Source organism: Rhinichthys klamathensis, unplaced genomic scaffold (genome assembly GCF_029890125.1).
Source record: "Rhinichthys klamathensis goyatoka isolate OS25496 unplaced genomic scaffold, OSU_Roscu_1.1 h1tg000561l_1, whole genome shotgun sequence".
Lineage (NCBI taxonomy): Eukaryota > Metazoa > Chordata > Actinopteri > Cypriniformes > Leuciscidae > Rhinichthys > Rhinichthys klamathensis.
In genome coordinates, this window is record NW_026607027.1 from 1 (window position 1) to 19,515 (window position 19,515).

At 39.9% G+C, this 19,515-nt stretch overlaps 1 protein-coding gene across 1 annotated transcript in view; it reads right to left on the reverse strand.

Annotated features, from left to right (window-relative positions):
* Positions 1-2,449: 2,449 nt before the first annotated feature.
* Positions 2,450-19,515, reverse strand: part of LOC130073786 (uncharacterized) — a 37,525-nt gene continuing 20,459 nt past the window's right edge. The window contains exons 5-10 of the mRNA XM_056239403.1: positions 17,202-17,320; positions 16,757-16,822; positions 14,430-14,586; positions 6,305-6,411; positions 3,320-3,435; positions 2,450-3,078 (exon numbers count right to left, since the gene is read on the reverse strand). Of these exons, the coding sequence (XP_056095378.1) occupies positions 3,064-3,078; positions 3,320-3,435; positions 6,305-6,411; positions 14,430-14,586; positions 16,757-16,822; positions 17,202-17,320 (580 nt within the window). The 3' untranslated portion in view covers positions 2,450-3,063. The remainder of the gene's footprint in view (positions 3,079-3,319; positions 3,436-6,304; positions 6,412-14,429; positions 14,587-16,756; positions 16,823-17,201; positions 17,321-19,515) is intronic.

Genomic DNA, 19,515 nt, shown 5'->3' on the forward strand with positions numbered 1-19,515 from the left:
CTATTGCCATCAAAACAAACACGCACATCAGATCAGCAACATGCGTAAACTCATCTAAACTCACCACTCCTGACAGAACCTGATGCCCACAAAACCAGGTTCATAATTGCCACCTTCCAAATCCATGATAAAGTTACTGTAGCTCTGTATTAAAGTGTGCAGACGTAAAAATGAGGACAAATCCTCCTCCACTCCGTAGAAATGAATGGAAATAGTTTGTGCGCATGCGCGATCTTCTTCTTCTTCTTCTTCTTTTTTTTTTGGCGGTTGGCAAACAGCTTTTAGGCGCATTACCGCCACCTTATGAATAGGAGTGTGAGTCTGAATTCTATTCTACATCGCTACACTCTGGAATAATCCTGTTGTTTTCAAGTAATAAAAAATACATCTAAAACAGTGTTTCCTAGAATTTCTTTGCAATATATCATTAACATTCAGGTTTATCTTTATTTCCGCTAACTGTTCTATAAGTGTTTGTTTTTCCTGATTGTATTTAGGACAATGTTCTATAACATGTTCTATAGTTTCTTGATTACCACACTCACAGTTGCCATCAGCATGTTTCCTCGTTATAACTAATGTGCTGTTCAATCCTGTATTCTTTATGACCCTTCAAATTTGCCCAATAAACTAGGGCCAATTGTTCTCTTCTTAATTTAAGAGGCATCTCTCCCATCTCTACCTGGATTGCAGCCACATGAGTGGTTTTATATGCCCCACTACATAATCTCAAAGCCCGATACTGTATCAAATCCAGTTTATTTAACTGAGTTGTAGAAGCAGATCCATATATTATACATCCATAATCAAACATTTATCTTATTAATCCTATATATGCCTAAATAGTTTTCATAGCTGGTCTACTTGCACCGCACTGCACTCCCCTCAAACATCTCATAACATGTAAGACTATCTTACATTTATCCACTATTTTTTGGGTATATGCGTGACCTTGGCTTTGAGTTGAGTTGAACTTTATTGTCCATTCTGTTTGTCACAGAGCGGAAATTTATCTTTGACACTGGTGACATAAATACATTCACATTACTGCTTAAAAACACATTGCACATTAACAACACTAGCCTAAGGCCCCGTCCACACTAATGCGTTTTCGTTTAAAAACGGAGACCTTTTGCTACGTTTGCACCTCCCGTCCACACTAAAACGGCAAAAACGGAGACCCAAAACGGAGAAGTTTAGAAACGCTGCCGACCCGTTTTTCGTTTTTAATCTCCGGAGGGCGTTTTATTGTAGACGGGACAAAACGGAGAACTTTAGAAACGATGACGTAGTAGAGGCTCACGCTCGGCTCTATGATTGGGTGTCATCAGTCATGGCGTATATCTTTGCTAGCAGCTGTTGTACAAGTAAATTCTGCATTTTACAGCGCTATAACGGCCTACATGCGCCGGAGTCAAGCTATTATTCGAGCGATCTGTGACAATTCCCGTGTGCAGCGGCGGCGTTGACCGTACATGGAGCGTCGGTTTGGGGTTAACCCAGAGCATGGTGGGATAATTTTATCAATGAAGTTGTGTTTACACCGGCGCGCGCATGCCCAGTGTTGGTGAAAGGTCACGTGATCCGCGTTTTCAGTCGTTTTAATGTGGACGGAGATCAATTCTAATACGCAGCTAAAACGGTGGTGTGGACGGAGATCGTATTCGTTTTAATTATCCGTTTCTAAACTAAAACGCAGTAGTGTGGATGGGCCCTAATACAAAATATATTAGTGTTTATTTTGCTGCGTGAATAAATCACAGCGACTCCTTGTGGCGGCGGACAAAACAATGATTTATCCGGGGAGACTGTACTGTTTAATTCATTCTGATGTGTTTTATCTTTCTGAATAAATATTGTTATTATTTGTTTTGACATCTAATACCTAAAGATGTCATACATGCATATAAATCTTACAGTTTATAACTTATACAACTTTGACTGACGGATAAATTTGCAAGAAAAATACTAGGCTATACTAGCCCGTTACTTCTCTGTAATTTTTCATGGAAACCCACTGTAATGAACACAATAAATGTTTATTCTGTTTCTGCACAATTCTGTAACAGGACAAAAACATGTTCAGATATACAGTTCTGAATTAGTTAAAATATTTAAACAAAAAGTACTAAAATCAAATTTGCAAAACAATTAAGAACAATCATACTTTTATTTAGAAGGACCTAATGGGTGTTTTTAGAAAAAAATCAAGTAGGCCTTATCCAAGTAAGGTCTATTGGCTTAAATATATTGATAATTGATCATTTTGGTGGTGACAAAAAGATCTGAAATATGTTAGGCGGTTTATTACAAGACGTTTATTGATTGGTTTTACCAGTTCATTATGGTATTTTATTATTTTACACCATTATATTTTGGAGCCATACAATCAGTCATTCCTTGTTAAATGTATGCTAGACAAAACAAATTCTACATTAAGCAGTCAAACTTCATGTTTGGATTCACTTTATTTTGTGAGGTAACAAGAGCCAAAAGTAAAACAGGCGAAATGGATACAACAGTGCAGAATCATTCTTGGCCATAGGGTGGAGACAAAACCAAATTTACCAGAAAAAATATCCACGAGTCTGCTCTGCTCTCCACATGACGGGCAGACTCGCACAGAAACACACAAATAAATGCTAACAACTTTTTTCACATTATTCTGTAAAATATAAACATTGCATGTATTAGACTGTTCAGGAAAAAACCAAACCAAACAAGGACTCACATTTTGTCAGCAAAGATGTGAAAGGAGAAGGAAACGGAAGAAGCACTAAAGAAGAACAAACATCCTTATGCTATTTTGAGCTCCCAATAGAGTGACAACAAAATAAGATCCGATCCAGAACCCCTGCTGCACCACTGACAAATAGATGCTTCATAATCCACGAGTCTGTTGTGCGTTCACATTTGGTGTGCGGCTGTTGTCGAACACAATTCAGACTTAAAAGAGGATGATTCCCAAAAAACATTGGCGACAAACTTAAAACATGGTGAAATAGTTTGAAAAAACATTGTGTAAACCAGTAACATACTTTCAATATCCTCCAGACAGATGCATTACTTTTTTTTTCCCTAGAAATGATAAAATAAGACAGTTATTACAGATATTTATTCTTCTATGAATTCATTTTTTAAGACATTTCAAGCAAATACAGTGTCCCCAAAAATGATTTGAAGTCTTATGACTAAAAAAGTGTTGCAAAAATAAAGAGATTGCCTAGTTCTGATCATTTGTTTACACATTTATACAGGCATTACCAAATCCTTTTTAGGGCTACTGTACATTTTTCAGCATCACAATATCTTACCGCACCTTTGTTTTTCTTCTCTTTTTCCCAGATTTAAGTTCCTTTGCGCTTTTCAAAATGGCACTGAATGTTTCTGTGGACATGCGTGTTGAAACTTGGATCTTAATTGGAGATAGTTTAGCTGTCAAGGAGATGATAATAGGAAGGAAAATGATTAACAATCGCATTATACCAAACTGTCATCCACTACCAACACATATCCAGACTTTTATCAAGTCTTCTGAATCCATAAAAGCCATAGTTTGTGTGAGGAACAGACCTAAATTGAAGTCATTAATTTGCGATAGCGTTCCTCTCCAATGTGGCACTCATGAGAAAGAACCCAGCTAACAAAAATATGTTCTAAGACTATAGAAAACATTATTTCTGAATGCTCTCTGGATTATGTGAACATTAAGGGAACATTTCATTTTGCAAGTATTACAAGAATGTTACTTTTGAATGTTCTCTGAAACAAACTAACACTTAAAAATGTTTGACGAACATTCCATGAATGATGCATAGACAATGTTTTTGTGCTGACGTTTTGAGAACATTATTAAAGACCAGATAACATTCTATTATCGTTTAGGGAAATGTTACCAGATGTTAGGGAAATATCTGAGAACATTCTGGGAAGTGATGAGAAAGAAGATACAATAATTAGTAGACCTATTTACTTTTTAAAAATGGCATATCCAGAATTCACTAATTGAATATGTTCAGGTCATGTTATTCACAATACACAAGGAATCAGAGGACTTTTTTTGTCTCTAGCCCTTACGGTTCAAAAGTTATTAGCATAAACGTGTGTGCAACTTTGGACAGCTGGTGGTGCTAAAGGGGTTGAGTTAAGCCGGGTGCACACTGTGCGAATTATAATATTTCTTTACGATTGTTGCTTGTCAGACTGTACGAACATGATCATCGCTGTAAAGATCTCAGTTGTCATTAATGTCAGACTTGTACGACAGTCAAGAAAGATGCGTTAAAAACGGACGCACGCGCTATTGGGAGTTTTACATCATCAATACTAGCCCCTTTCACACAGAGATTCCGGAAAATACACGGATAAATTGACCCGGGATTTGACCCGGGTTCGTTTGATTTTGCTTCATTCACACTGCCAGTGATTTGCCGGAATCAGAGAGCGCGTTCACACACAACCCGTGTATGTTCCGGAAAGACGCGTGACGTTGGATGTGACGGGTGCTTGCAGACATTTTTTCGTTCTTTCTTGTATCGATGACGAACACAAACTTTCTTCTAGAGTAACTGAGTCGCACGATAACTACGTCATTGCAAAGGCTCGTGAATCATCACTATGACACACCCCTTATACGGCATTGGTTCTGGCTTTTGTTAAAACGTATAGACTCAGCAGTCTCACCTCATTTCTCTGACAGTTTAGCAGCGTCCCTCCACCACCCCTTCTCCACTCTTCTAGTCCTAAACCACTTTACATACAAGGGGGAGTACTCTGGGTTCGGGCCGAATTCCGAGCTCGGAGCCCTCCGCCCGGACAGCACACCAAATACGCATTATACTTTATTCCCTTTAATTCGCCTTTGGCTAAGCCCCGCCCCTCTTAGTTACTGTTGCTACGTCCGACAAACAAACTTCATCTGGGCTCTGGTATCAACATGGCTTATGCTGTGACAGCTCTTCCTGCTGAAAGTTTATCAAACTTTTATAAAGCAGCAAATAAAGTGTCCGATAGAAGTAGGCAAAAGCGGCTGCAATATACGTTCGAAGGCTCACGACATACAGGTAAAACACAAGGAACAACAAGGCATCCAAATAGAGGCAAAAGCATACCGGTCACAGTCAAAAAATGAACCACCGCATATCCTACTAATCGAGACGGAGGCTGGGACTAACAATATCAAGGAGCAACACTGTTCATGCAAAGCTGGGTAGGTCTCTATTCACTTCTATAATCGTTATTACAACGCAAATGGACTACGCGAGTATAACGTTGTATTTACTAGCAGCGTGTGCTAGACGACACTTGTCAGGATTTGACTTCGGTTTGAGAAGGGACACCCCCCTCCAACCTCTCTGGGAAATGCGTATCTGTGTTACAAATGCCCCAGACACAACGTTTAACCAAATTTTTGATAAAACTACAACGGTAATGGCCGGCCGAGACCAAAAATATGAGGCGCCTGTGTTAAAGTCAATGGAGCGCTGTGAAAAAGTGTCGGACCACTGTGGGAGCTCGTTCTTGGCTGCGCTGTGATTGGTCAATCTACATTCTAGGGTGTGGCTTAGCAAAAGGCGAATTGTAAGTAAGTGTGAACTCGTGAAATTTGTCTCAGACGGCCAAATTGTGGCCAAAATTGCAGTGAACACCCGGCTTTAGAGTCTCCAAATTTGCTATGGTGAATGTTTGGACTTACCTCCTATCTGTGTGCAAAATTTAACAACTTTTAACAATACGGTTCTATTGGCTTTCCATAGACTCAAAAGGAGAAGAAGAAGAAACGGAATAATAATAATAGGAACGCCAAAAGATACAATTATGCAATTACAATTAATTAACTCTAAACCAAACCCTTAGCATAACTCTATTAAAGCTCCAGGCCGTAACTTTTTTTGTGTTCAAAATTTACCAAAAAGTATATAATGAGCGAGTACATCATGAATCCATTTTCCAAACCGTGTTTTTGTCTTATCCTGAATCACTACGGTACACCTAATAAGTGTTTATATTCAGACTATTTTAGACTGATACTGGTATCGCTGCGGAGTATCCCAGTACCTGCGTGACTCGTCATAGACATAAACAGAGAGAAGTAGCTCCGGCTACAATGTGCATCCGCAAGACCCATGCAGTTCTGTTTATTAACCGCTAGAGCGCCAAAAGTTACGGACTGAATCTTTAAGTACATGTAATTAGTTAATATTACTCAGTACTTATTTGAGTAAGTACAATGTAACTACATCACCTAAAATCTTTTCATGAGGTCACCTCTAGAGTCGTATTTCCATCACATTAAAGTTCACACCTGTTTGTCTCTCTCTCAGGGCCTCTAAAAGCACTTTCCCACCATCCTCTCCAATGTGATTCTCACCAAGGTCCAGTTCGGTCAGGTGACTGGAGAACTGAACTAGACTGAAAGACATTTATAGACATTTACAGTTGAGTTTGATGCGTTATAGGATCAACTGTTCTGACATATGATAAAAGTATTCACTCATTGTGGCCAATCCAAACTTAAGTCTACCATCTAACAAAACAATTAATACAAACATGTTGAGAAACAGTAACAGCTGTAAAAGATTTCAATTGCAAATGCCGACAGAAGGTATTTTAATCAGTGTTAATTAAGAATATTCAGTGAGTCGCCAAAGAAATCAGTTTCTGGTTCACTTGTTATAATGTTAGCCAATGTTGTTTTGCGCCAAAAACAATCATAGTTTAGTTGTTCATGATCATTTGCCGCCCTCTCTCTGGTCCTTCCTGTTGTACAGAAAGCGAAGTAGCTTTTCTGCTGTGCAACCAAACTGCTGTTCTATAGCCGACAGAAAAAAATATATGAAATTTTGGGTTATTGAATATTTTCAATGTGATATGATAATGGTCATAAATTATAAAATTTACATGAGAAAGGGAACCACATTTACATCCAAATGGTAATTACTCAGAACACCAAAGTGAAGCTAAAAACTAAATCATCTGGATTCAGTCAGATTTACTGAGTAGAAACTGCTGTTTGTGTGCCTGTCACAACATGTGGAACTTGTATCAAGTTCAACAGGCGTATTTTTTTCAAACAATGGGTGTGTATTTTGTTACTTTGTAGAAATTTTACACTAGTTAAGAGTATTTGGACTGTATTTTCTAAGTTCTGCATGTGATGTGCAAAACTTTACTTGCAATTGTGGTTCTGCTGTGGAGCTGTAAGTGCTGTAATCTGTTAATATGGACGTTCAAATAAATAAGACCTGCATATATGTTGCAGATGCTTGTGTAAAACAGAAATGGAGTGTTTTGCTGCTCAGATGGCAATGCCAAAAGTCTGTTCACTCACTTTAGGGGAAAAAATGAATAACCAGTAATGCATGATTTGCCTTGTTTAAGACTACTGTGAAAATGTTCAGTTCGCTAAAAATCATGTTTATCGGACTTGAGAGTGAAAAGGGAAATGCTTTATTTTTTAATGGCTACTATGATCTTATCATTTAACATCCATAACAGTCCAGAAACTAGTACATGTAGATGTATGTGTGACTATGAGATGAGCAATTATTGAATCTGAACTTGGTGCATAAAAGATGATGTAAAGGTATGCAGGCTGAGGAGAAAGACAGCTGTATTTGGCTGGTACAAAGATAAATCTCTTAGTATGTGCGTCAAAGTGTGCTTCAAGCCATTTCAGTTGTACCTGCACTCACGCACATCATAAACACCTCTCTTCACACTGGTACTTTTCCCACAGCATTTAAGCAGGCTTGGGTAACCCCACTGCTTAAGAAACTCATTCTAAATCCAGCACATCTCGAAAATTACAGACCAGTACCCCTACCATTCGTTGTGAAAACACTTGAACGAGTTGTTTTCAACCAGATCTCTTCCTTTCTTACCTAGAACAACCCCCTGGACAACAACCAGTCTGGTTTCAAAAGTGGACACTCAACTGAGACTGCCCTGCTCTCGGTAATTGAAGCTCTGAGACTGGCAAGAGCAGCTTCCAAATCCTCAGTTCTCATCATGCTGGATCTGTCTGCTGCCTTTGACACAGTTAACCACCAGATCCTCCTGTCAATCCTAGAAACGAAGGGCATCTTGGGAACCGCAGAATTGAACTTTACAGACCACATTGCTAGAACTGCCCAGTCCTGCAGATTTGCCTTATACAACATTAGGAGGATCAGGGGTTTCCTATCAGAGCATGCTACACAACTCCTTGTCCAAGCACTTGTTCTATCCAGACTGGCCTATTGTAATGCTCTCCTGGCAGGTTTTCCAGCTTGCACTGTCAAACCTCTGCAACTGATCCAAAATGCTGCAGCTAGAGTGGTCTTTAATGAGCCGAAGAGAGCACATGTCACTCCTCTCCTTACATAATTACACTGGTTGCCAGTACATTTAAATCACTGTTTTAACAACCTTTTGTTATGCTTTAAAGAAGTACATTTATTTTGATGTGTCGACAAACATACGAAACCACATGTAAAATACTTGATTATAATTTCTCTGTGTGTATTCAATAATTGTAAGTAAAACATATTTTAAATATGCTAAAATTGCAACTTCATTGCAAATGTGTAATTACAAATATATTTTTAGACATGAAATACAAGTTTCGAAATCAATTAAATTTAGTTTACCATAATTGCTTGTTGTCTACACTTTAACCATTTAAAGACAATAGAAGTAATTATGAAATTACATGTAAAGATGCAAATAACATGCAATTAGGAGTCCGAAAATATTACATTACATCCAGTGTTCGCCTTTTTCACACGGGAAGAAGAATGCAGAACAGAAAAAGAAGGGACAAATTGGATTTACCTAATAGGCCTATCTGCAGAGAACATCAAATTCCTTAACTGTCAAATAGAGAGGATGTGTAGAAGGTCTTAGCCAAATCCAGAGGTGACATTAACGTCCTGCCAAACATCAGATTGGGAATATACAGCTACAAATGTCTATCTCATATGACCAGTAAATTCTGAATGGGACTAACTGTTTACAGACTTAATTGAGAGATTTAATTTGATCTCCATTTAGTCTTCAACTGTCCCTTGATGCTGCCATGCTGGTGTTTGTAATGAATTGAGTCTCATGCTTGAACTGTTTAATTGCAGGCAGTGAGAAATTATTCTGAAATAGCATACTATGCATAAAATGTCATACAAAATAATAATATAATATATTATTTTTATTGTAAAAAATAATAAAATCAACATTCTTTTAAATAGACTTGAAAATTATGTTGGCATTAGTGGAATTGCATTAGCATGGTTTAAATCATACTTATCTGACCATTATCAGTTTGTAGCAGTAAATGAAGAAATGTCTTATCGATCAAGTTCAGTATGGCGTACCACATGGCTCAGTACTAGGACAGTTGCTGTTCACTCTGTACATGCTACCCTTAGGGGATATCAATAGGAAGCATGGCATTAGTTTTCACTGTTATGCTGATGATATGCATATGCTCTATATTTCTTAACGCCCTGATGAAACTTACCAATTCACAAAATTAACGGAATGCATAGCTGATATAAAAAACTGGATGACTAGTAATTTCAACGTTATTTCACGACCAATTCGTACGAGTGATTAAAAGGTGGCTAATTCGTACGAATTCGTACGACCTCACTCGTACGAATTCCTACGATTTGTCTAAACCCACGGGATGGGTAGGTTTAGGGGCGGGGTCAGGGGTAGGTCATTCGTCCGAATTCATACGAATTTGGTAACTCGTAAAATATGTACAAATTAGCAAAAATCGTACGAATTTGTACGATTGAGGTTGTATGAATTTGTACGAATTAGCCACCTCGTAAAATTCGTACGAATTGCCGTGAGATCGGGTTGGTAATTTTCTACTACTTAATTCTGAAAAAACAGAGATTCTAATTATTGGACATAAAACTTCCTCACGTACTAACTTAGAATACTGTCTAACACTTGATGGCTGCTCTGTCAAGTCTTCGTCGTCGGTAAGGAACCTGAGCGTGCTCTTTGATACCAATTTTTCATTTGAAAGTCACGTGTCTAGTATCTGTAAAACTGCATTTTTCCATCTTAAAAATATATCTAAATTACGTCATATGCTCTCAATGACAAATGCGGAACAATTAGATCATGCGTTCATGACATCAAGGCTAGATTATTGTAATGCTATTATGGGTGGTTGCCCTGTACGCTTACAGTAATAAACAAACTACAGCTGGTCCAAAACGCGGCAGCTAGAGTTCTTACCAGAACCTGGAAGTATGACCATATTCTGTCAACACTGCATTGGCATCCTATTAAACATCGTATACATTTTAAAATATTGCTGATTACTTACAAAGCGCTAAATGGTTTAGCTCCCCAGTACTTGAGCGAGCTCTTAACGCATTAAAGTCTGTCACGTCTATTGCGATCTCAAAGTTCCGGCCAGTTAATAATACCTAGAATATCAAAATCGACTGCTGGTGGTAGATCCTTTTCCTATTTAGCACCAAAACTTTGGTCTTCCTAACATTGTCTGGGAAGCAGACACGCTCTGTCGGTTCAAATCTAGACTAAAAACACATCTCTTTGACCTAGCATACACATAACACATTATAGACTTCTATAATTCAATGTTAGACTGAATAGATTTAGTCAGCCGGAACCGGTAACACTTCCCTTAAATCCTGATGTACTTGTTACATCATAAGAAGGATGGCGTCTACGCTAATATTAGTGTCTCTGTTTATCCCGAGGTTTACTGCAGTCCGCCGGATCCAGGCCGTATCCAGATATGATGAAGGACCTGCACCTGGACACAACGACAACGCAGTCCTGAAGTGTCAACTAGTCTCTCCCCTGTGAAGGCCTCTTTCCCTTCCCTTTACCTCTGTAAAGATAAAACGTTGTTGGGATAATTCCGGTTCACGTGGCTACGTGTAAATTCTGTATTATACATTTTTCAAGGCTTGTACCTTGGAACCTATTTCATGGTTTGCGTTCTCGAGCCACCAGGCACCGTTTTGTGCAAATGAGTGGCCGGATCGCATTAAGGGTTTTCGGTAACACTTTACAATAAGGTTCGTTAGTTAACATTAGTTAACTACATTAGTTAACATGAACTAACAATGAACCGCACGTATACAGCATTTATTAATCTTTGTTAATGTTAATTTCATCATTTACTAATACTTTATTAAAATCTTGTTAACATTATTTAATGCACTGTGAACTAACATGAACTAACAATGAACAGCTCTATTTTTATTAACTAACGTTAACAAAGATTAACAAATACACTAACAAATGGATTGCTCATGGTTAGTTCATGTTAGTTAATACATTAACTAATGTTAACTAATGAACCTTATTGTAAAGTGTTACCGGGTTTTCTGCTAGAACGGTGTCGTGTTAGCGGCCCCTAAGTTAATAACTAATGATCGTTGCAACGGAAGTGAATCAATCAAAACAAACTTTATTCTAGAGCTGCTGTAAAGCCAAAACAATCTCTGTTACTTTAATTTCCTATTATCACTGTAAAGCTGCTTTGAAACAATCTATATTGTTAAAAGCGCTATATAAATGAAGGTGACTTGACTGGTTTCAGAGTAATAAATCACAGCTCAGGTGATTGGCTAAAAAAAAACTTTTCAAAAAACAAATTAAGAGCCCAATAGTAAAGATAGCAGCATGCAGGTCACGTACGTCCCTGGGCATTAAGGCCTAGTAAAGCAAATGCAATTGAGATGAATGGGAATGCAAATTAATAGTACAGGCTTTTAGACCGAGGGCGTGAGGGCGTGTGTTTGAAGGGACGAGGCTAATTCACCCTGCAAAAAGTGATTCAATGACACAACTATTCCAAAGTGTTACTGAAAGATACATTTATTGAGAAGCAAGATGTCAAAAATCTTGTTTTCTAAATGTTTCAAAATAAAAGTGATTTTATGCTTAAATTGAGAAAAAAATATCTCCCAATGGAGTGAGGGAAAAATTTTGCTTTTCTTACAAAATTGGCTGATATTTTTCGTTTCATTGTTATAGCATAAACTTTTTACAGATTTTCTTTTCAGGTAAATATATATCTTGAGTTAAGAATGTTTATACATTTTATATTGGAAAACCACAAGAATACTGAGTAAGACAATGAATAATACTAGGAGATAGACTTTAAGGAGACAACTTGATGGAAGACCCCCTGGGGATGACCGGCGAAGATGCAGCCACTGATGATGGAGACACTGGTGGAGCTGACAGGCCGAACAGCCCACGTGACACTGATGGTACTGGAGACCTAGGTGGATCTGCGGCGGCGAGCATCCGAGTGAACCAGAGGACTGATGCAGAGCTGGAGGGACAGAGGACTAAGGCGGAGCCTGGGGGAGGGCGGATCAGATAGTGCCGAAGGCGCAGGCAGGACGATGTCCGACCAAGGCGAAGCCGGAGGGACGAGGGAGCCCGGTGGAACCGTATGGCCAATGGTTTCCGGTGGAGCCGAGGGAGGGCGGAGCCAAGGTGGAGCCGAAGTGTCAACAGGCCGAGGTGGAGCGATTGGACCAGAGGCTGTTGGTGGAGCCAGGGGATCCTCTAGGGTTGGTGGAGCTGGTGGCCTGAAGACACTTGGCAGATCCTTGAAGTAAGTGGGAGATGAGCGGAAGCGGGGCTGAGGAACAGGCTGTTTGAGGAGGTGGGAGAGGGAGGCTGGGTGGGCAATCTGAAGATACAGAGGGCGTTGGGTATACAGGAAGCACTGAAGATACAGTGAACACTGGAGAAACTGGGAATAATGTCACCAACAAATCTTCCTCAAATAAATCCTTTATTTTTCTAAGTAAGTACCAGAGGCCATTAACATCTCATCCACAGCGGTGGGGTAGTGGGCGGGGCTTTCCACCGAGCCCTCGAACTCCACAAGCACTCCCTCAGAGATGCACAATGTTGGCGGCTCACGCACCTGGTCAGACTCTAGCAGTGGTACAGGCTCCGTGGTGATGACTCCTTCCAAACTCGTCTGGTTCGTGCTCTAAATCGCGCCGGGCCGGTCTCCACGGTCTGCAGTAGGCACAGGCAACTCCATCATGCCAGTCCCGGTCGGTGGTGGATGGCTGGTCTCTGGGGGTGTGTTCAGAGTGGGGCTGGTGACGATGTCATCCTCAGCGGGGCCGATGGTGTAGGCTGAACTGGAGTTCACCAACACCCACTCGATGAACTCAATGAATGATCCTCGAGAACCCAAACCGGGCCTTTGTGCACTCCTTCAAAGTGGCCAAATAAAAAAAGTGCATGAGGCTCGCCAGATAGAGGAATCTAGATGTGTGGGCCTCGAGGCTCTTCTGCTCCTGCTCCAAGAAAAGCAGCAACACAGCAGGTGAAGCCATGCTTATCGGTTATGGGTCAGTTCTTCTGTTACGGAACATGGTATTGAAACACACAAAGATGAGGAACAATACTAGGAGATAGACTTTAATAAAGATATTCTGGAAACAGGAACAAACGTAGGAGAAAATCACACACGCTAACGAGAACCGACAAACACCAAGGGAGAACTGAAGGCTTATAAGCATGAACAAACAAAGGGAACTAATGAGTTATTAACAAGACACAGGTGGATATGATGACTAATTAAACAGACCGAGGAAAACCAGGTCACAGGACAGAACCAAAAACACAATGAAGGAGGGAACACAGAACATACATGTTACAGCAGTAGCTTTATCTGGTGAAAGTTAGCCTGTCAATGCATTTTAAAGGTCCACTGAAGTGCCTCATTTCCACTGAAAAAGGAAGCTACAGCGGGACATATTGAATGGCTCCTCGCCCTTTTCAAATAGCCAATAACATTTAGTTTACCTCACAGACTGTCAAGTCGTACTTGACAGCACCATGGAAGTGAATCCGAGCACTGGTGATACGTTGATTCAATAGTATAGGTGTGAATGAATTCTAGTCATTTCATTCCTAACCAATGTACAGTTGGGAATAAAAAAACGGAATAAAACTCGAGCAACCGAACACACATCTCCAACCAGTAGCGTAATTTTCTGCTTCTGAGCGAGTCTCTCGAATGGCAGAAGCCATGTTGTGCATCCATCTTGAAAATACATTAGACAAAGAGGGTCATGCCTGGAAATTCAAGCTTCGCCCTTCGCGTTTTACACTCATTAGCACTGTGACGAATGTGAGAGGGAGATTACTTGCGACTGCCAGCAGATTTGCAATAATACGGCCACCGTAGGAGTTAAAATGCCCTGGGAATGGGAGAGGCTAGAAAGTAATATTCAGTTGGTAGTCATATACAATTTCACCGCTAGATGTAAGAAAATCCTACACAGTATAGCTTTAAGCATATATTTTATGGTAAAAAATATATCATCTGTGTTGACAACTCCAGTTGCCAAGAAAAGACAGATGACATTTTGAACAATATACTCAACCGTATATACAGAGTCATGTACACTCACATGCAAAGGAGCTCCAAGAATTGAGTTAGTTGATTTGGTCCCTCCTTTCCTGGGTGATCAATGGAGTTATCAAACATGTGCAGCTTCTCTAGCCACGGACCCTCTGCAGCACCAGGACCGCTCTTTGTTTTTTCTCTTTTCTTCTTCGTCTTCTTTCCTAACCAGTAACCACAACAACATGTCATCCACAGCTGAACCTAATCTGACATCCATCAAATTGACATGACTCACTACCTCCTCCCATTCATCAAGAGATGCAATTCATTTTTATAATAACACAGTGCATAAACAAGAAAATATAATTAAAAGGGGAAACTAGATTAATTAACTCTGACTGAGAGGCCTGTAAATTTAAACACACAATGTGTCTGTCCCTTAGTTCTCTCGTTGGCCAACAGGGTAGTGGGAAGGTTTTTGAGGAAACAGCTAAATGCTATTGGCCGCACTGAGAATGTGGCAACCAGAGTGTGAGACCAGATTCACTCATTACCACAAACCACAAGTTCAGTTATGGCCTCCCTTTGACAACATGATCGATTTATGTGTGTGAAAACATTTATCATATTTAATTTATAAGTGCCCGTCCACGTGCGGTCGTGCGTGGTAATGTGTGTGAAGCTAACGTAGAAACGGAGCTACAAGTCCCATCATTTTGTTTGTGTTTTTTGTTTATTTTTAGTATGTAGTTTAATTTGAAAAGGTTACAGCTGATCTTTCAAAAAAAATCCCATGCAATCCATGTAAATGGCAGTAATCACCATCGAAATTGGGAAGACCACCAGGAAGACTGCACCAAATATTAAAAGTAAAATTTGATAAGAATTAATAATATTCTAACTTCCACAACACATTTAACCAATACAAATGTAACAGTAGCTGTGCAGATTTGCACAGCTAGTCTGGTTTGATTTCTGTTCAGAGACTTTTGTTCTGAAGTTTGTTTCATTCCTTTGTTCCCGTTTTCTCAGTGTGTTTAGTTCCTTTTTCCTTGGTTGTCACGATTTCTATAGCTGTGTTCGAAATCTCCCCCTATACCCCCCCATTCACTATTTCCTACATTACTCCACTAATATAGTTCACTTGAAGGAGTGAATGAAAACGATTGAGTGAATTTGCACACTGAGTGCACCGGAAGAGCTGCCGCTTTTACATAGTTTGTGCTTGCTGTTTAATAATTAATTGGAACTTAGCAAACTGGCAGCTCCAGTAGTAATGAACAGATTTATCTTGAACTCTGTTATGGAAACTAGGATGTATAAACCTTAATCAAACAATTTAATAATGAATAAACAATTCATTTATACCTGTATATTACTCCGTATAGGACCAGCGGTTTGGAAAATGGATGGATAAAAGATTCAGCTGCAAGCGCCGTATTTTGGCGAGACGCGGGAATAAATTTGGCACAACCCTTACAGTGCATTGTGGGTATTCTCTAACTGTTGAATGTACATCAGTTGTACACTCATTGCGGTGCATTATGGGATTGAATGAGTGTACTCGATAACGTCCACTATGGTTCCGGACACCACAACAAATGGCTGTCCCCTCAAATAGTAAAGCAACAGTTTTTTACAGGGCGATTTCGGACATAGCCTATGTATGTTCTCATTTGTTCCCTTAGTTACTGAATATGTTCCACACTTGTTCAGTTAGTTAACATCCTATGTGTCCATGCTCTCTCACCCAATATATTTATAGTTTCTTCTGTTTTCTATGCATGTTGTCTATGCATGTATGCAAAGCTGGTGTGTTTTTCTCTTAATGAATTATCTTCTTGGATTATCTTTCATGTGAATCGCTAGAATTAGACCCTTATCTACTATTTGCTTTTTTCATGTTAATTATATCAATATTGTCATGAGACACAAATGGGAAAGAAATGGCCCCAATCCCTCAGAAAGAGCCACGATTCTTCATGTACAGAAAGCCACAAAAATAAGTTGCTTTGATTAAAAGAGTTCGGTGTATATCTGCCTAGGACTATGTACAAGCATATGTGTCTTTCCTGTTTCTCCTCCCCATTGTCTGTGGATGTGTTGCGTTGTCAAGGTGCTGTAACAGGAGTCCTAAGCGAGAATATTTGTTCAGGTGGTATCAATGGGGGTTTTGTGATGTTTAACACGAGGGAAACCAAGATCCCTTCAGAGCTCTTAGTGATAACTCTGTGAATATGTGGACACAGTTTAGTTAGGTTTTTGTTGTATTATTTTAAGGCTGTATGAATATGTTTATGTTTGGACATAGCTAAATAATATAATATATATGCTTCAGGCTTTATGAGGCTCCTGATGTGGTTTTCCGAGGAAGAGAAAACAACTCAGTACCTTTGTTCTTTGCTTTCTTTTGCCTGGAAGACATATTGCTCATTTGGGAGATCAACTCTGTCTCGTCTGAAAGGAGAAAACAAAATGCACAAAATGAGGTTACTTTACACGCTTTAATGTCTACTGGTAAGTTGAGGAGATGATTCTAATAACTTAGTTACTTGACACATTCCATTGCATAACATTACACACTGCATATGTATCCCACTCATGCAGAACTCTGAGGTTTAGAAAAACAGAAACCTTAAGGGAGAAGTCTTATCTTGATCTTTTACGACCAATTCACACTGCACCAACAGACGTCATCCAATGCGGACAATCACCAGAATATAGTCTTTCACTTCTCAGACATTCCACCCCTGACGGAATGTGTGTTGGTCGGTGTCTGTCATCTGTACTATTGATAGAATGAATTAGGTGAAAGTTGATAAACTAACATACACACCTGTGATGGATGTGGTCCTGTTTTGGATCTCTGCCATTTTTTGGCTGTTTTCAGCAACAGGTCTCAGCAGCTCAATGGCACCCCCACATTGCAGCTCATTACCATTGATGTAGAGCTCCCTAAAGGCGAGGATCAACAAATTAATGCATTTAGGACTGACAAAGTAAGCCTACTTTATGAGACTGACTGTTTAATTAAAAGAAGAAAAAAAAAAAACAGTCTATGCATTTACTTAATTTTACATTAAACTATATAGATTCTGTTATGTGTTAGATTTTTTAAATAGATGTCAGAAGTCTTTGTTCAATACACAGACAAGCCAGGCTCCTGTTGATGAAAGACCTAGTTTATATTTTTATTTGCTTAAGACAGAGTGATATTTATGATGATTTGACACTGTATATAATATCTATTTCCTTACTGTCAGAGTCACTAGCGGAAATACCTGCGTTCACGTTTTAAAAAGAAGTCAATCAAAGAGTTAACGCTTCACTTGTTAACTGATGCAAGATGTTTCTTGAGCTATAAAAGCCCCCAAACATCAACTCAATCTCTTCTTCATTCCTGGTTGATGAAATCGATTAGTTATGATAGTCTATGCAGTTTTCATCTGAAAAGAGCTTCAATTGAACCCTTGTACAGTACAGTGCATTTTTTCCCCTCTGGAACCTGCAATTTTCCATGCCTGGAAAAAGCTGTTTAATGAACGTTTCTTTTTACGAACGTTTCTTCTTTGAAACGTGCTGATTTACAAGCGTCTTGTTTTCCAAAAGGCATACCCAGGATGTTCAAGTGGTTTGAGATGACTTCCACATTTCTGCCGGACTGCAAATATCAACTTTGTGAACATACACATTCTGTATCCCTTTCATTTTGTCCTCACTGGGACTGCTCTTAGGTGAGTATTGAAGCTCAAACTGGATACAGTTAGAAGGTCTACATGCCTTAGTGTGATGGATAGCATGGGTGGACATAATCAGTGCCCTTCCTGCCTCAGTATTGAACACCTCATGGAGATGCTCCAACGCATTCTCATCCCAAGGCGTCATAAACTGACACTTTTGACATTTCGTCTAAATCTAACGCACATGGCACCCTTTAGCGTCAATATAGTTATGGGTAGGCTTAGGTCTGGGGTAGGGTTAAGCCTTGTGTATACTCGACGCGTCCGCACGAGCGCGAGTCTCCGCTGACTGCGCGCGGACCTCTCCATATGGACGAGGCGTTTATACTTGACGCGCTCGCCGTTGTGCTATTCTGTGAAACGACAGGGGGCGACTCGGAGTAATTCTCCTCTAAACCACCAGGAATCAGCAGTGAAGAAGTAGTTTGCCATTTATTAGTAGTTTATTAATTTCTGATTCATATAAAAAGAGTAATAAATGCAGTAGGTTTATTGCACTTTCACTGCATGTAAACTAGTAAACAACTGAAGCCTTATTGAAGAGTGTTTAAACCTTAATTTCATCAGCAGGGCTTACTTCTGCTATTGTAGGCTTATTTTGTAAATGTAAGCAGTTACTTTATACAAGTGCAAACTGGGTGCTTAATGTAAATGTGTTCCTATTCACAAAATGAGAGGCTTTTATGGTCGCCCATCAATGCAAATGTCTCTGTGTATAGAAGGATCATAAACATGGTGGTACAGACATACCAGTTCGGCCAGATTCGGCTCGAAGTCGTTCATCTTCGGATGCGGCGCCGCGCGCGATGTTACAAAAAGTGCCGTGCACACCGCCAGGCGAAATGGGGTCTTGCGCACCCAACGCGCACGACCGCCCACACCGCAATGACGTCATTTTTGCCGCGCGCACTTCGCGCTCTTGCGGACGCGTCGAGTATAAGGCCAATTTATACTTCTGCGTCGAGTGTACGCCGTAGTGTACGGCGTAGGCTACGCACGTAGGCAACGCCGTCATGAGCATTTATACTTCTGCGTTTAGGTCTGCGTTGCTCTGCAGTACAGCGCCGAAACGCTAGTTGGCGGCGGAGGGTTTTAATGTTCCACTGTGTTTAGATTCCTTGCGGCAAGAAGAAGAAGATTCCTCGCGGCTGTTTTGAGTTTAGGTTACTACAAGCAATGGCGACTGAAAGAGAGCAGATCATGTTGGAGTTGGAGCTTATCGAGGTGGAAAAGGTAAATTTTTAGTTTTTTTAACAGTTTCGCTGTACTTAGAATTTAAAAATGGCGGGCGGTGCAGAAGAACACGCCGGAAATGCATAGGAGGAAACGCGATGCTACCAAGCCGACCAATCACAGATCTTGCGGTCCGCGTCGTCGCGACGTGTAGTTACATTTTTGAGGAGGTGCGCG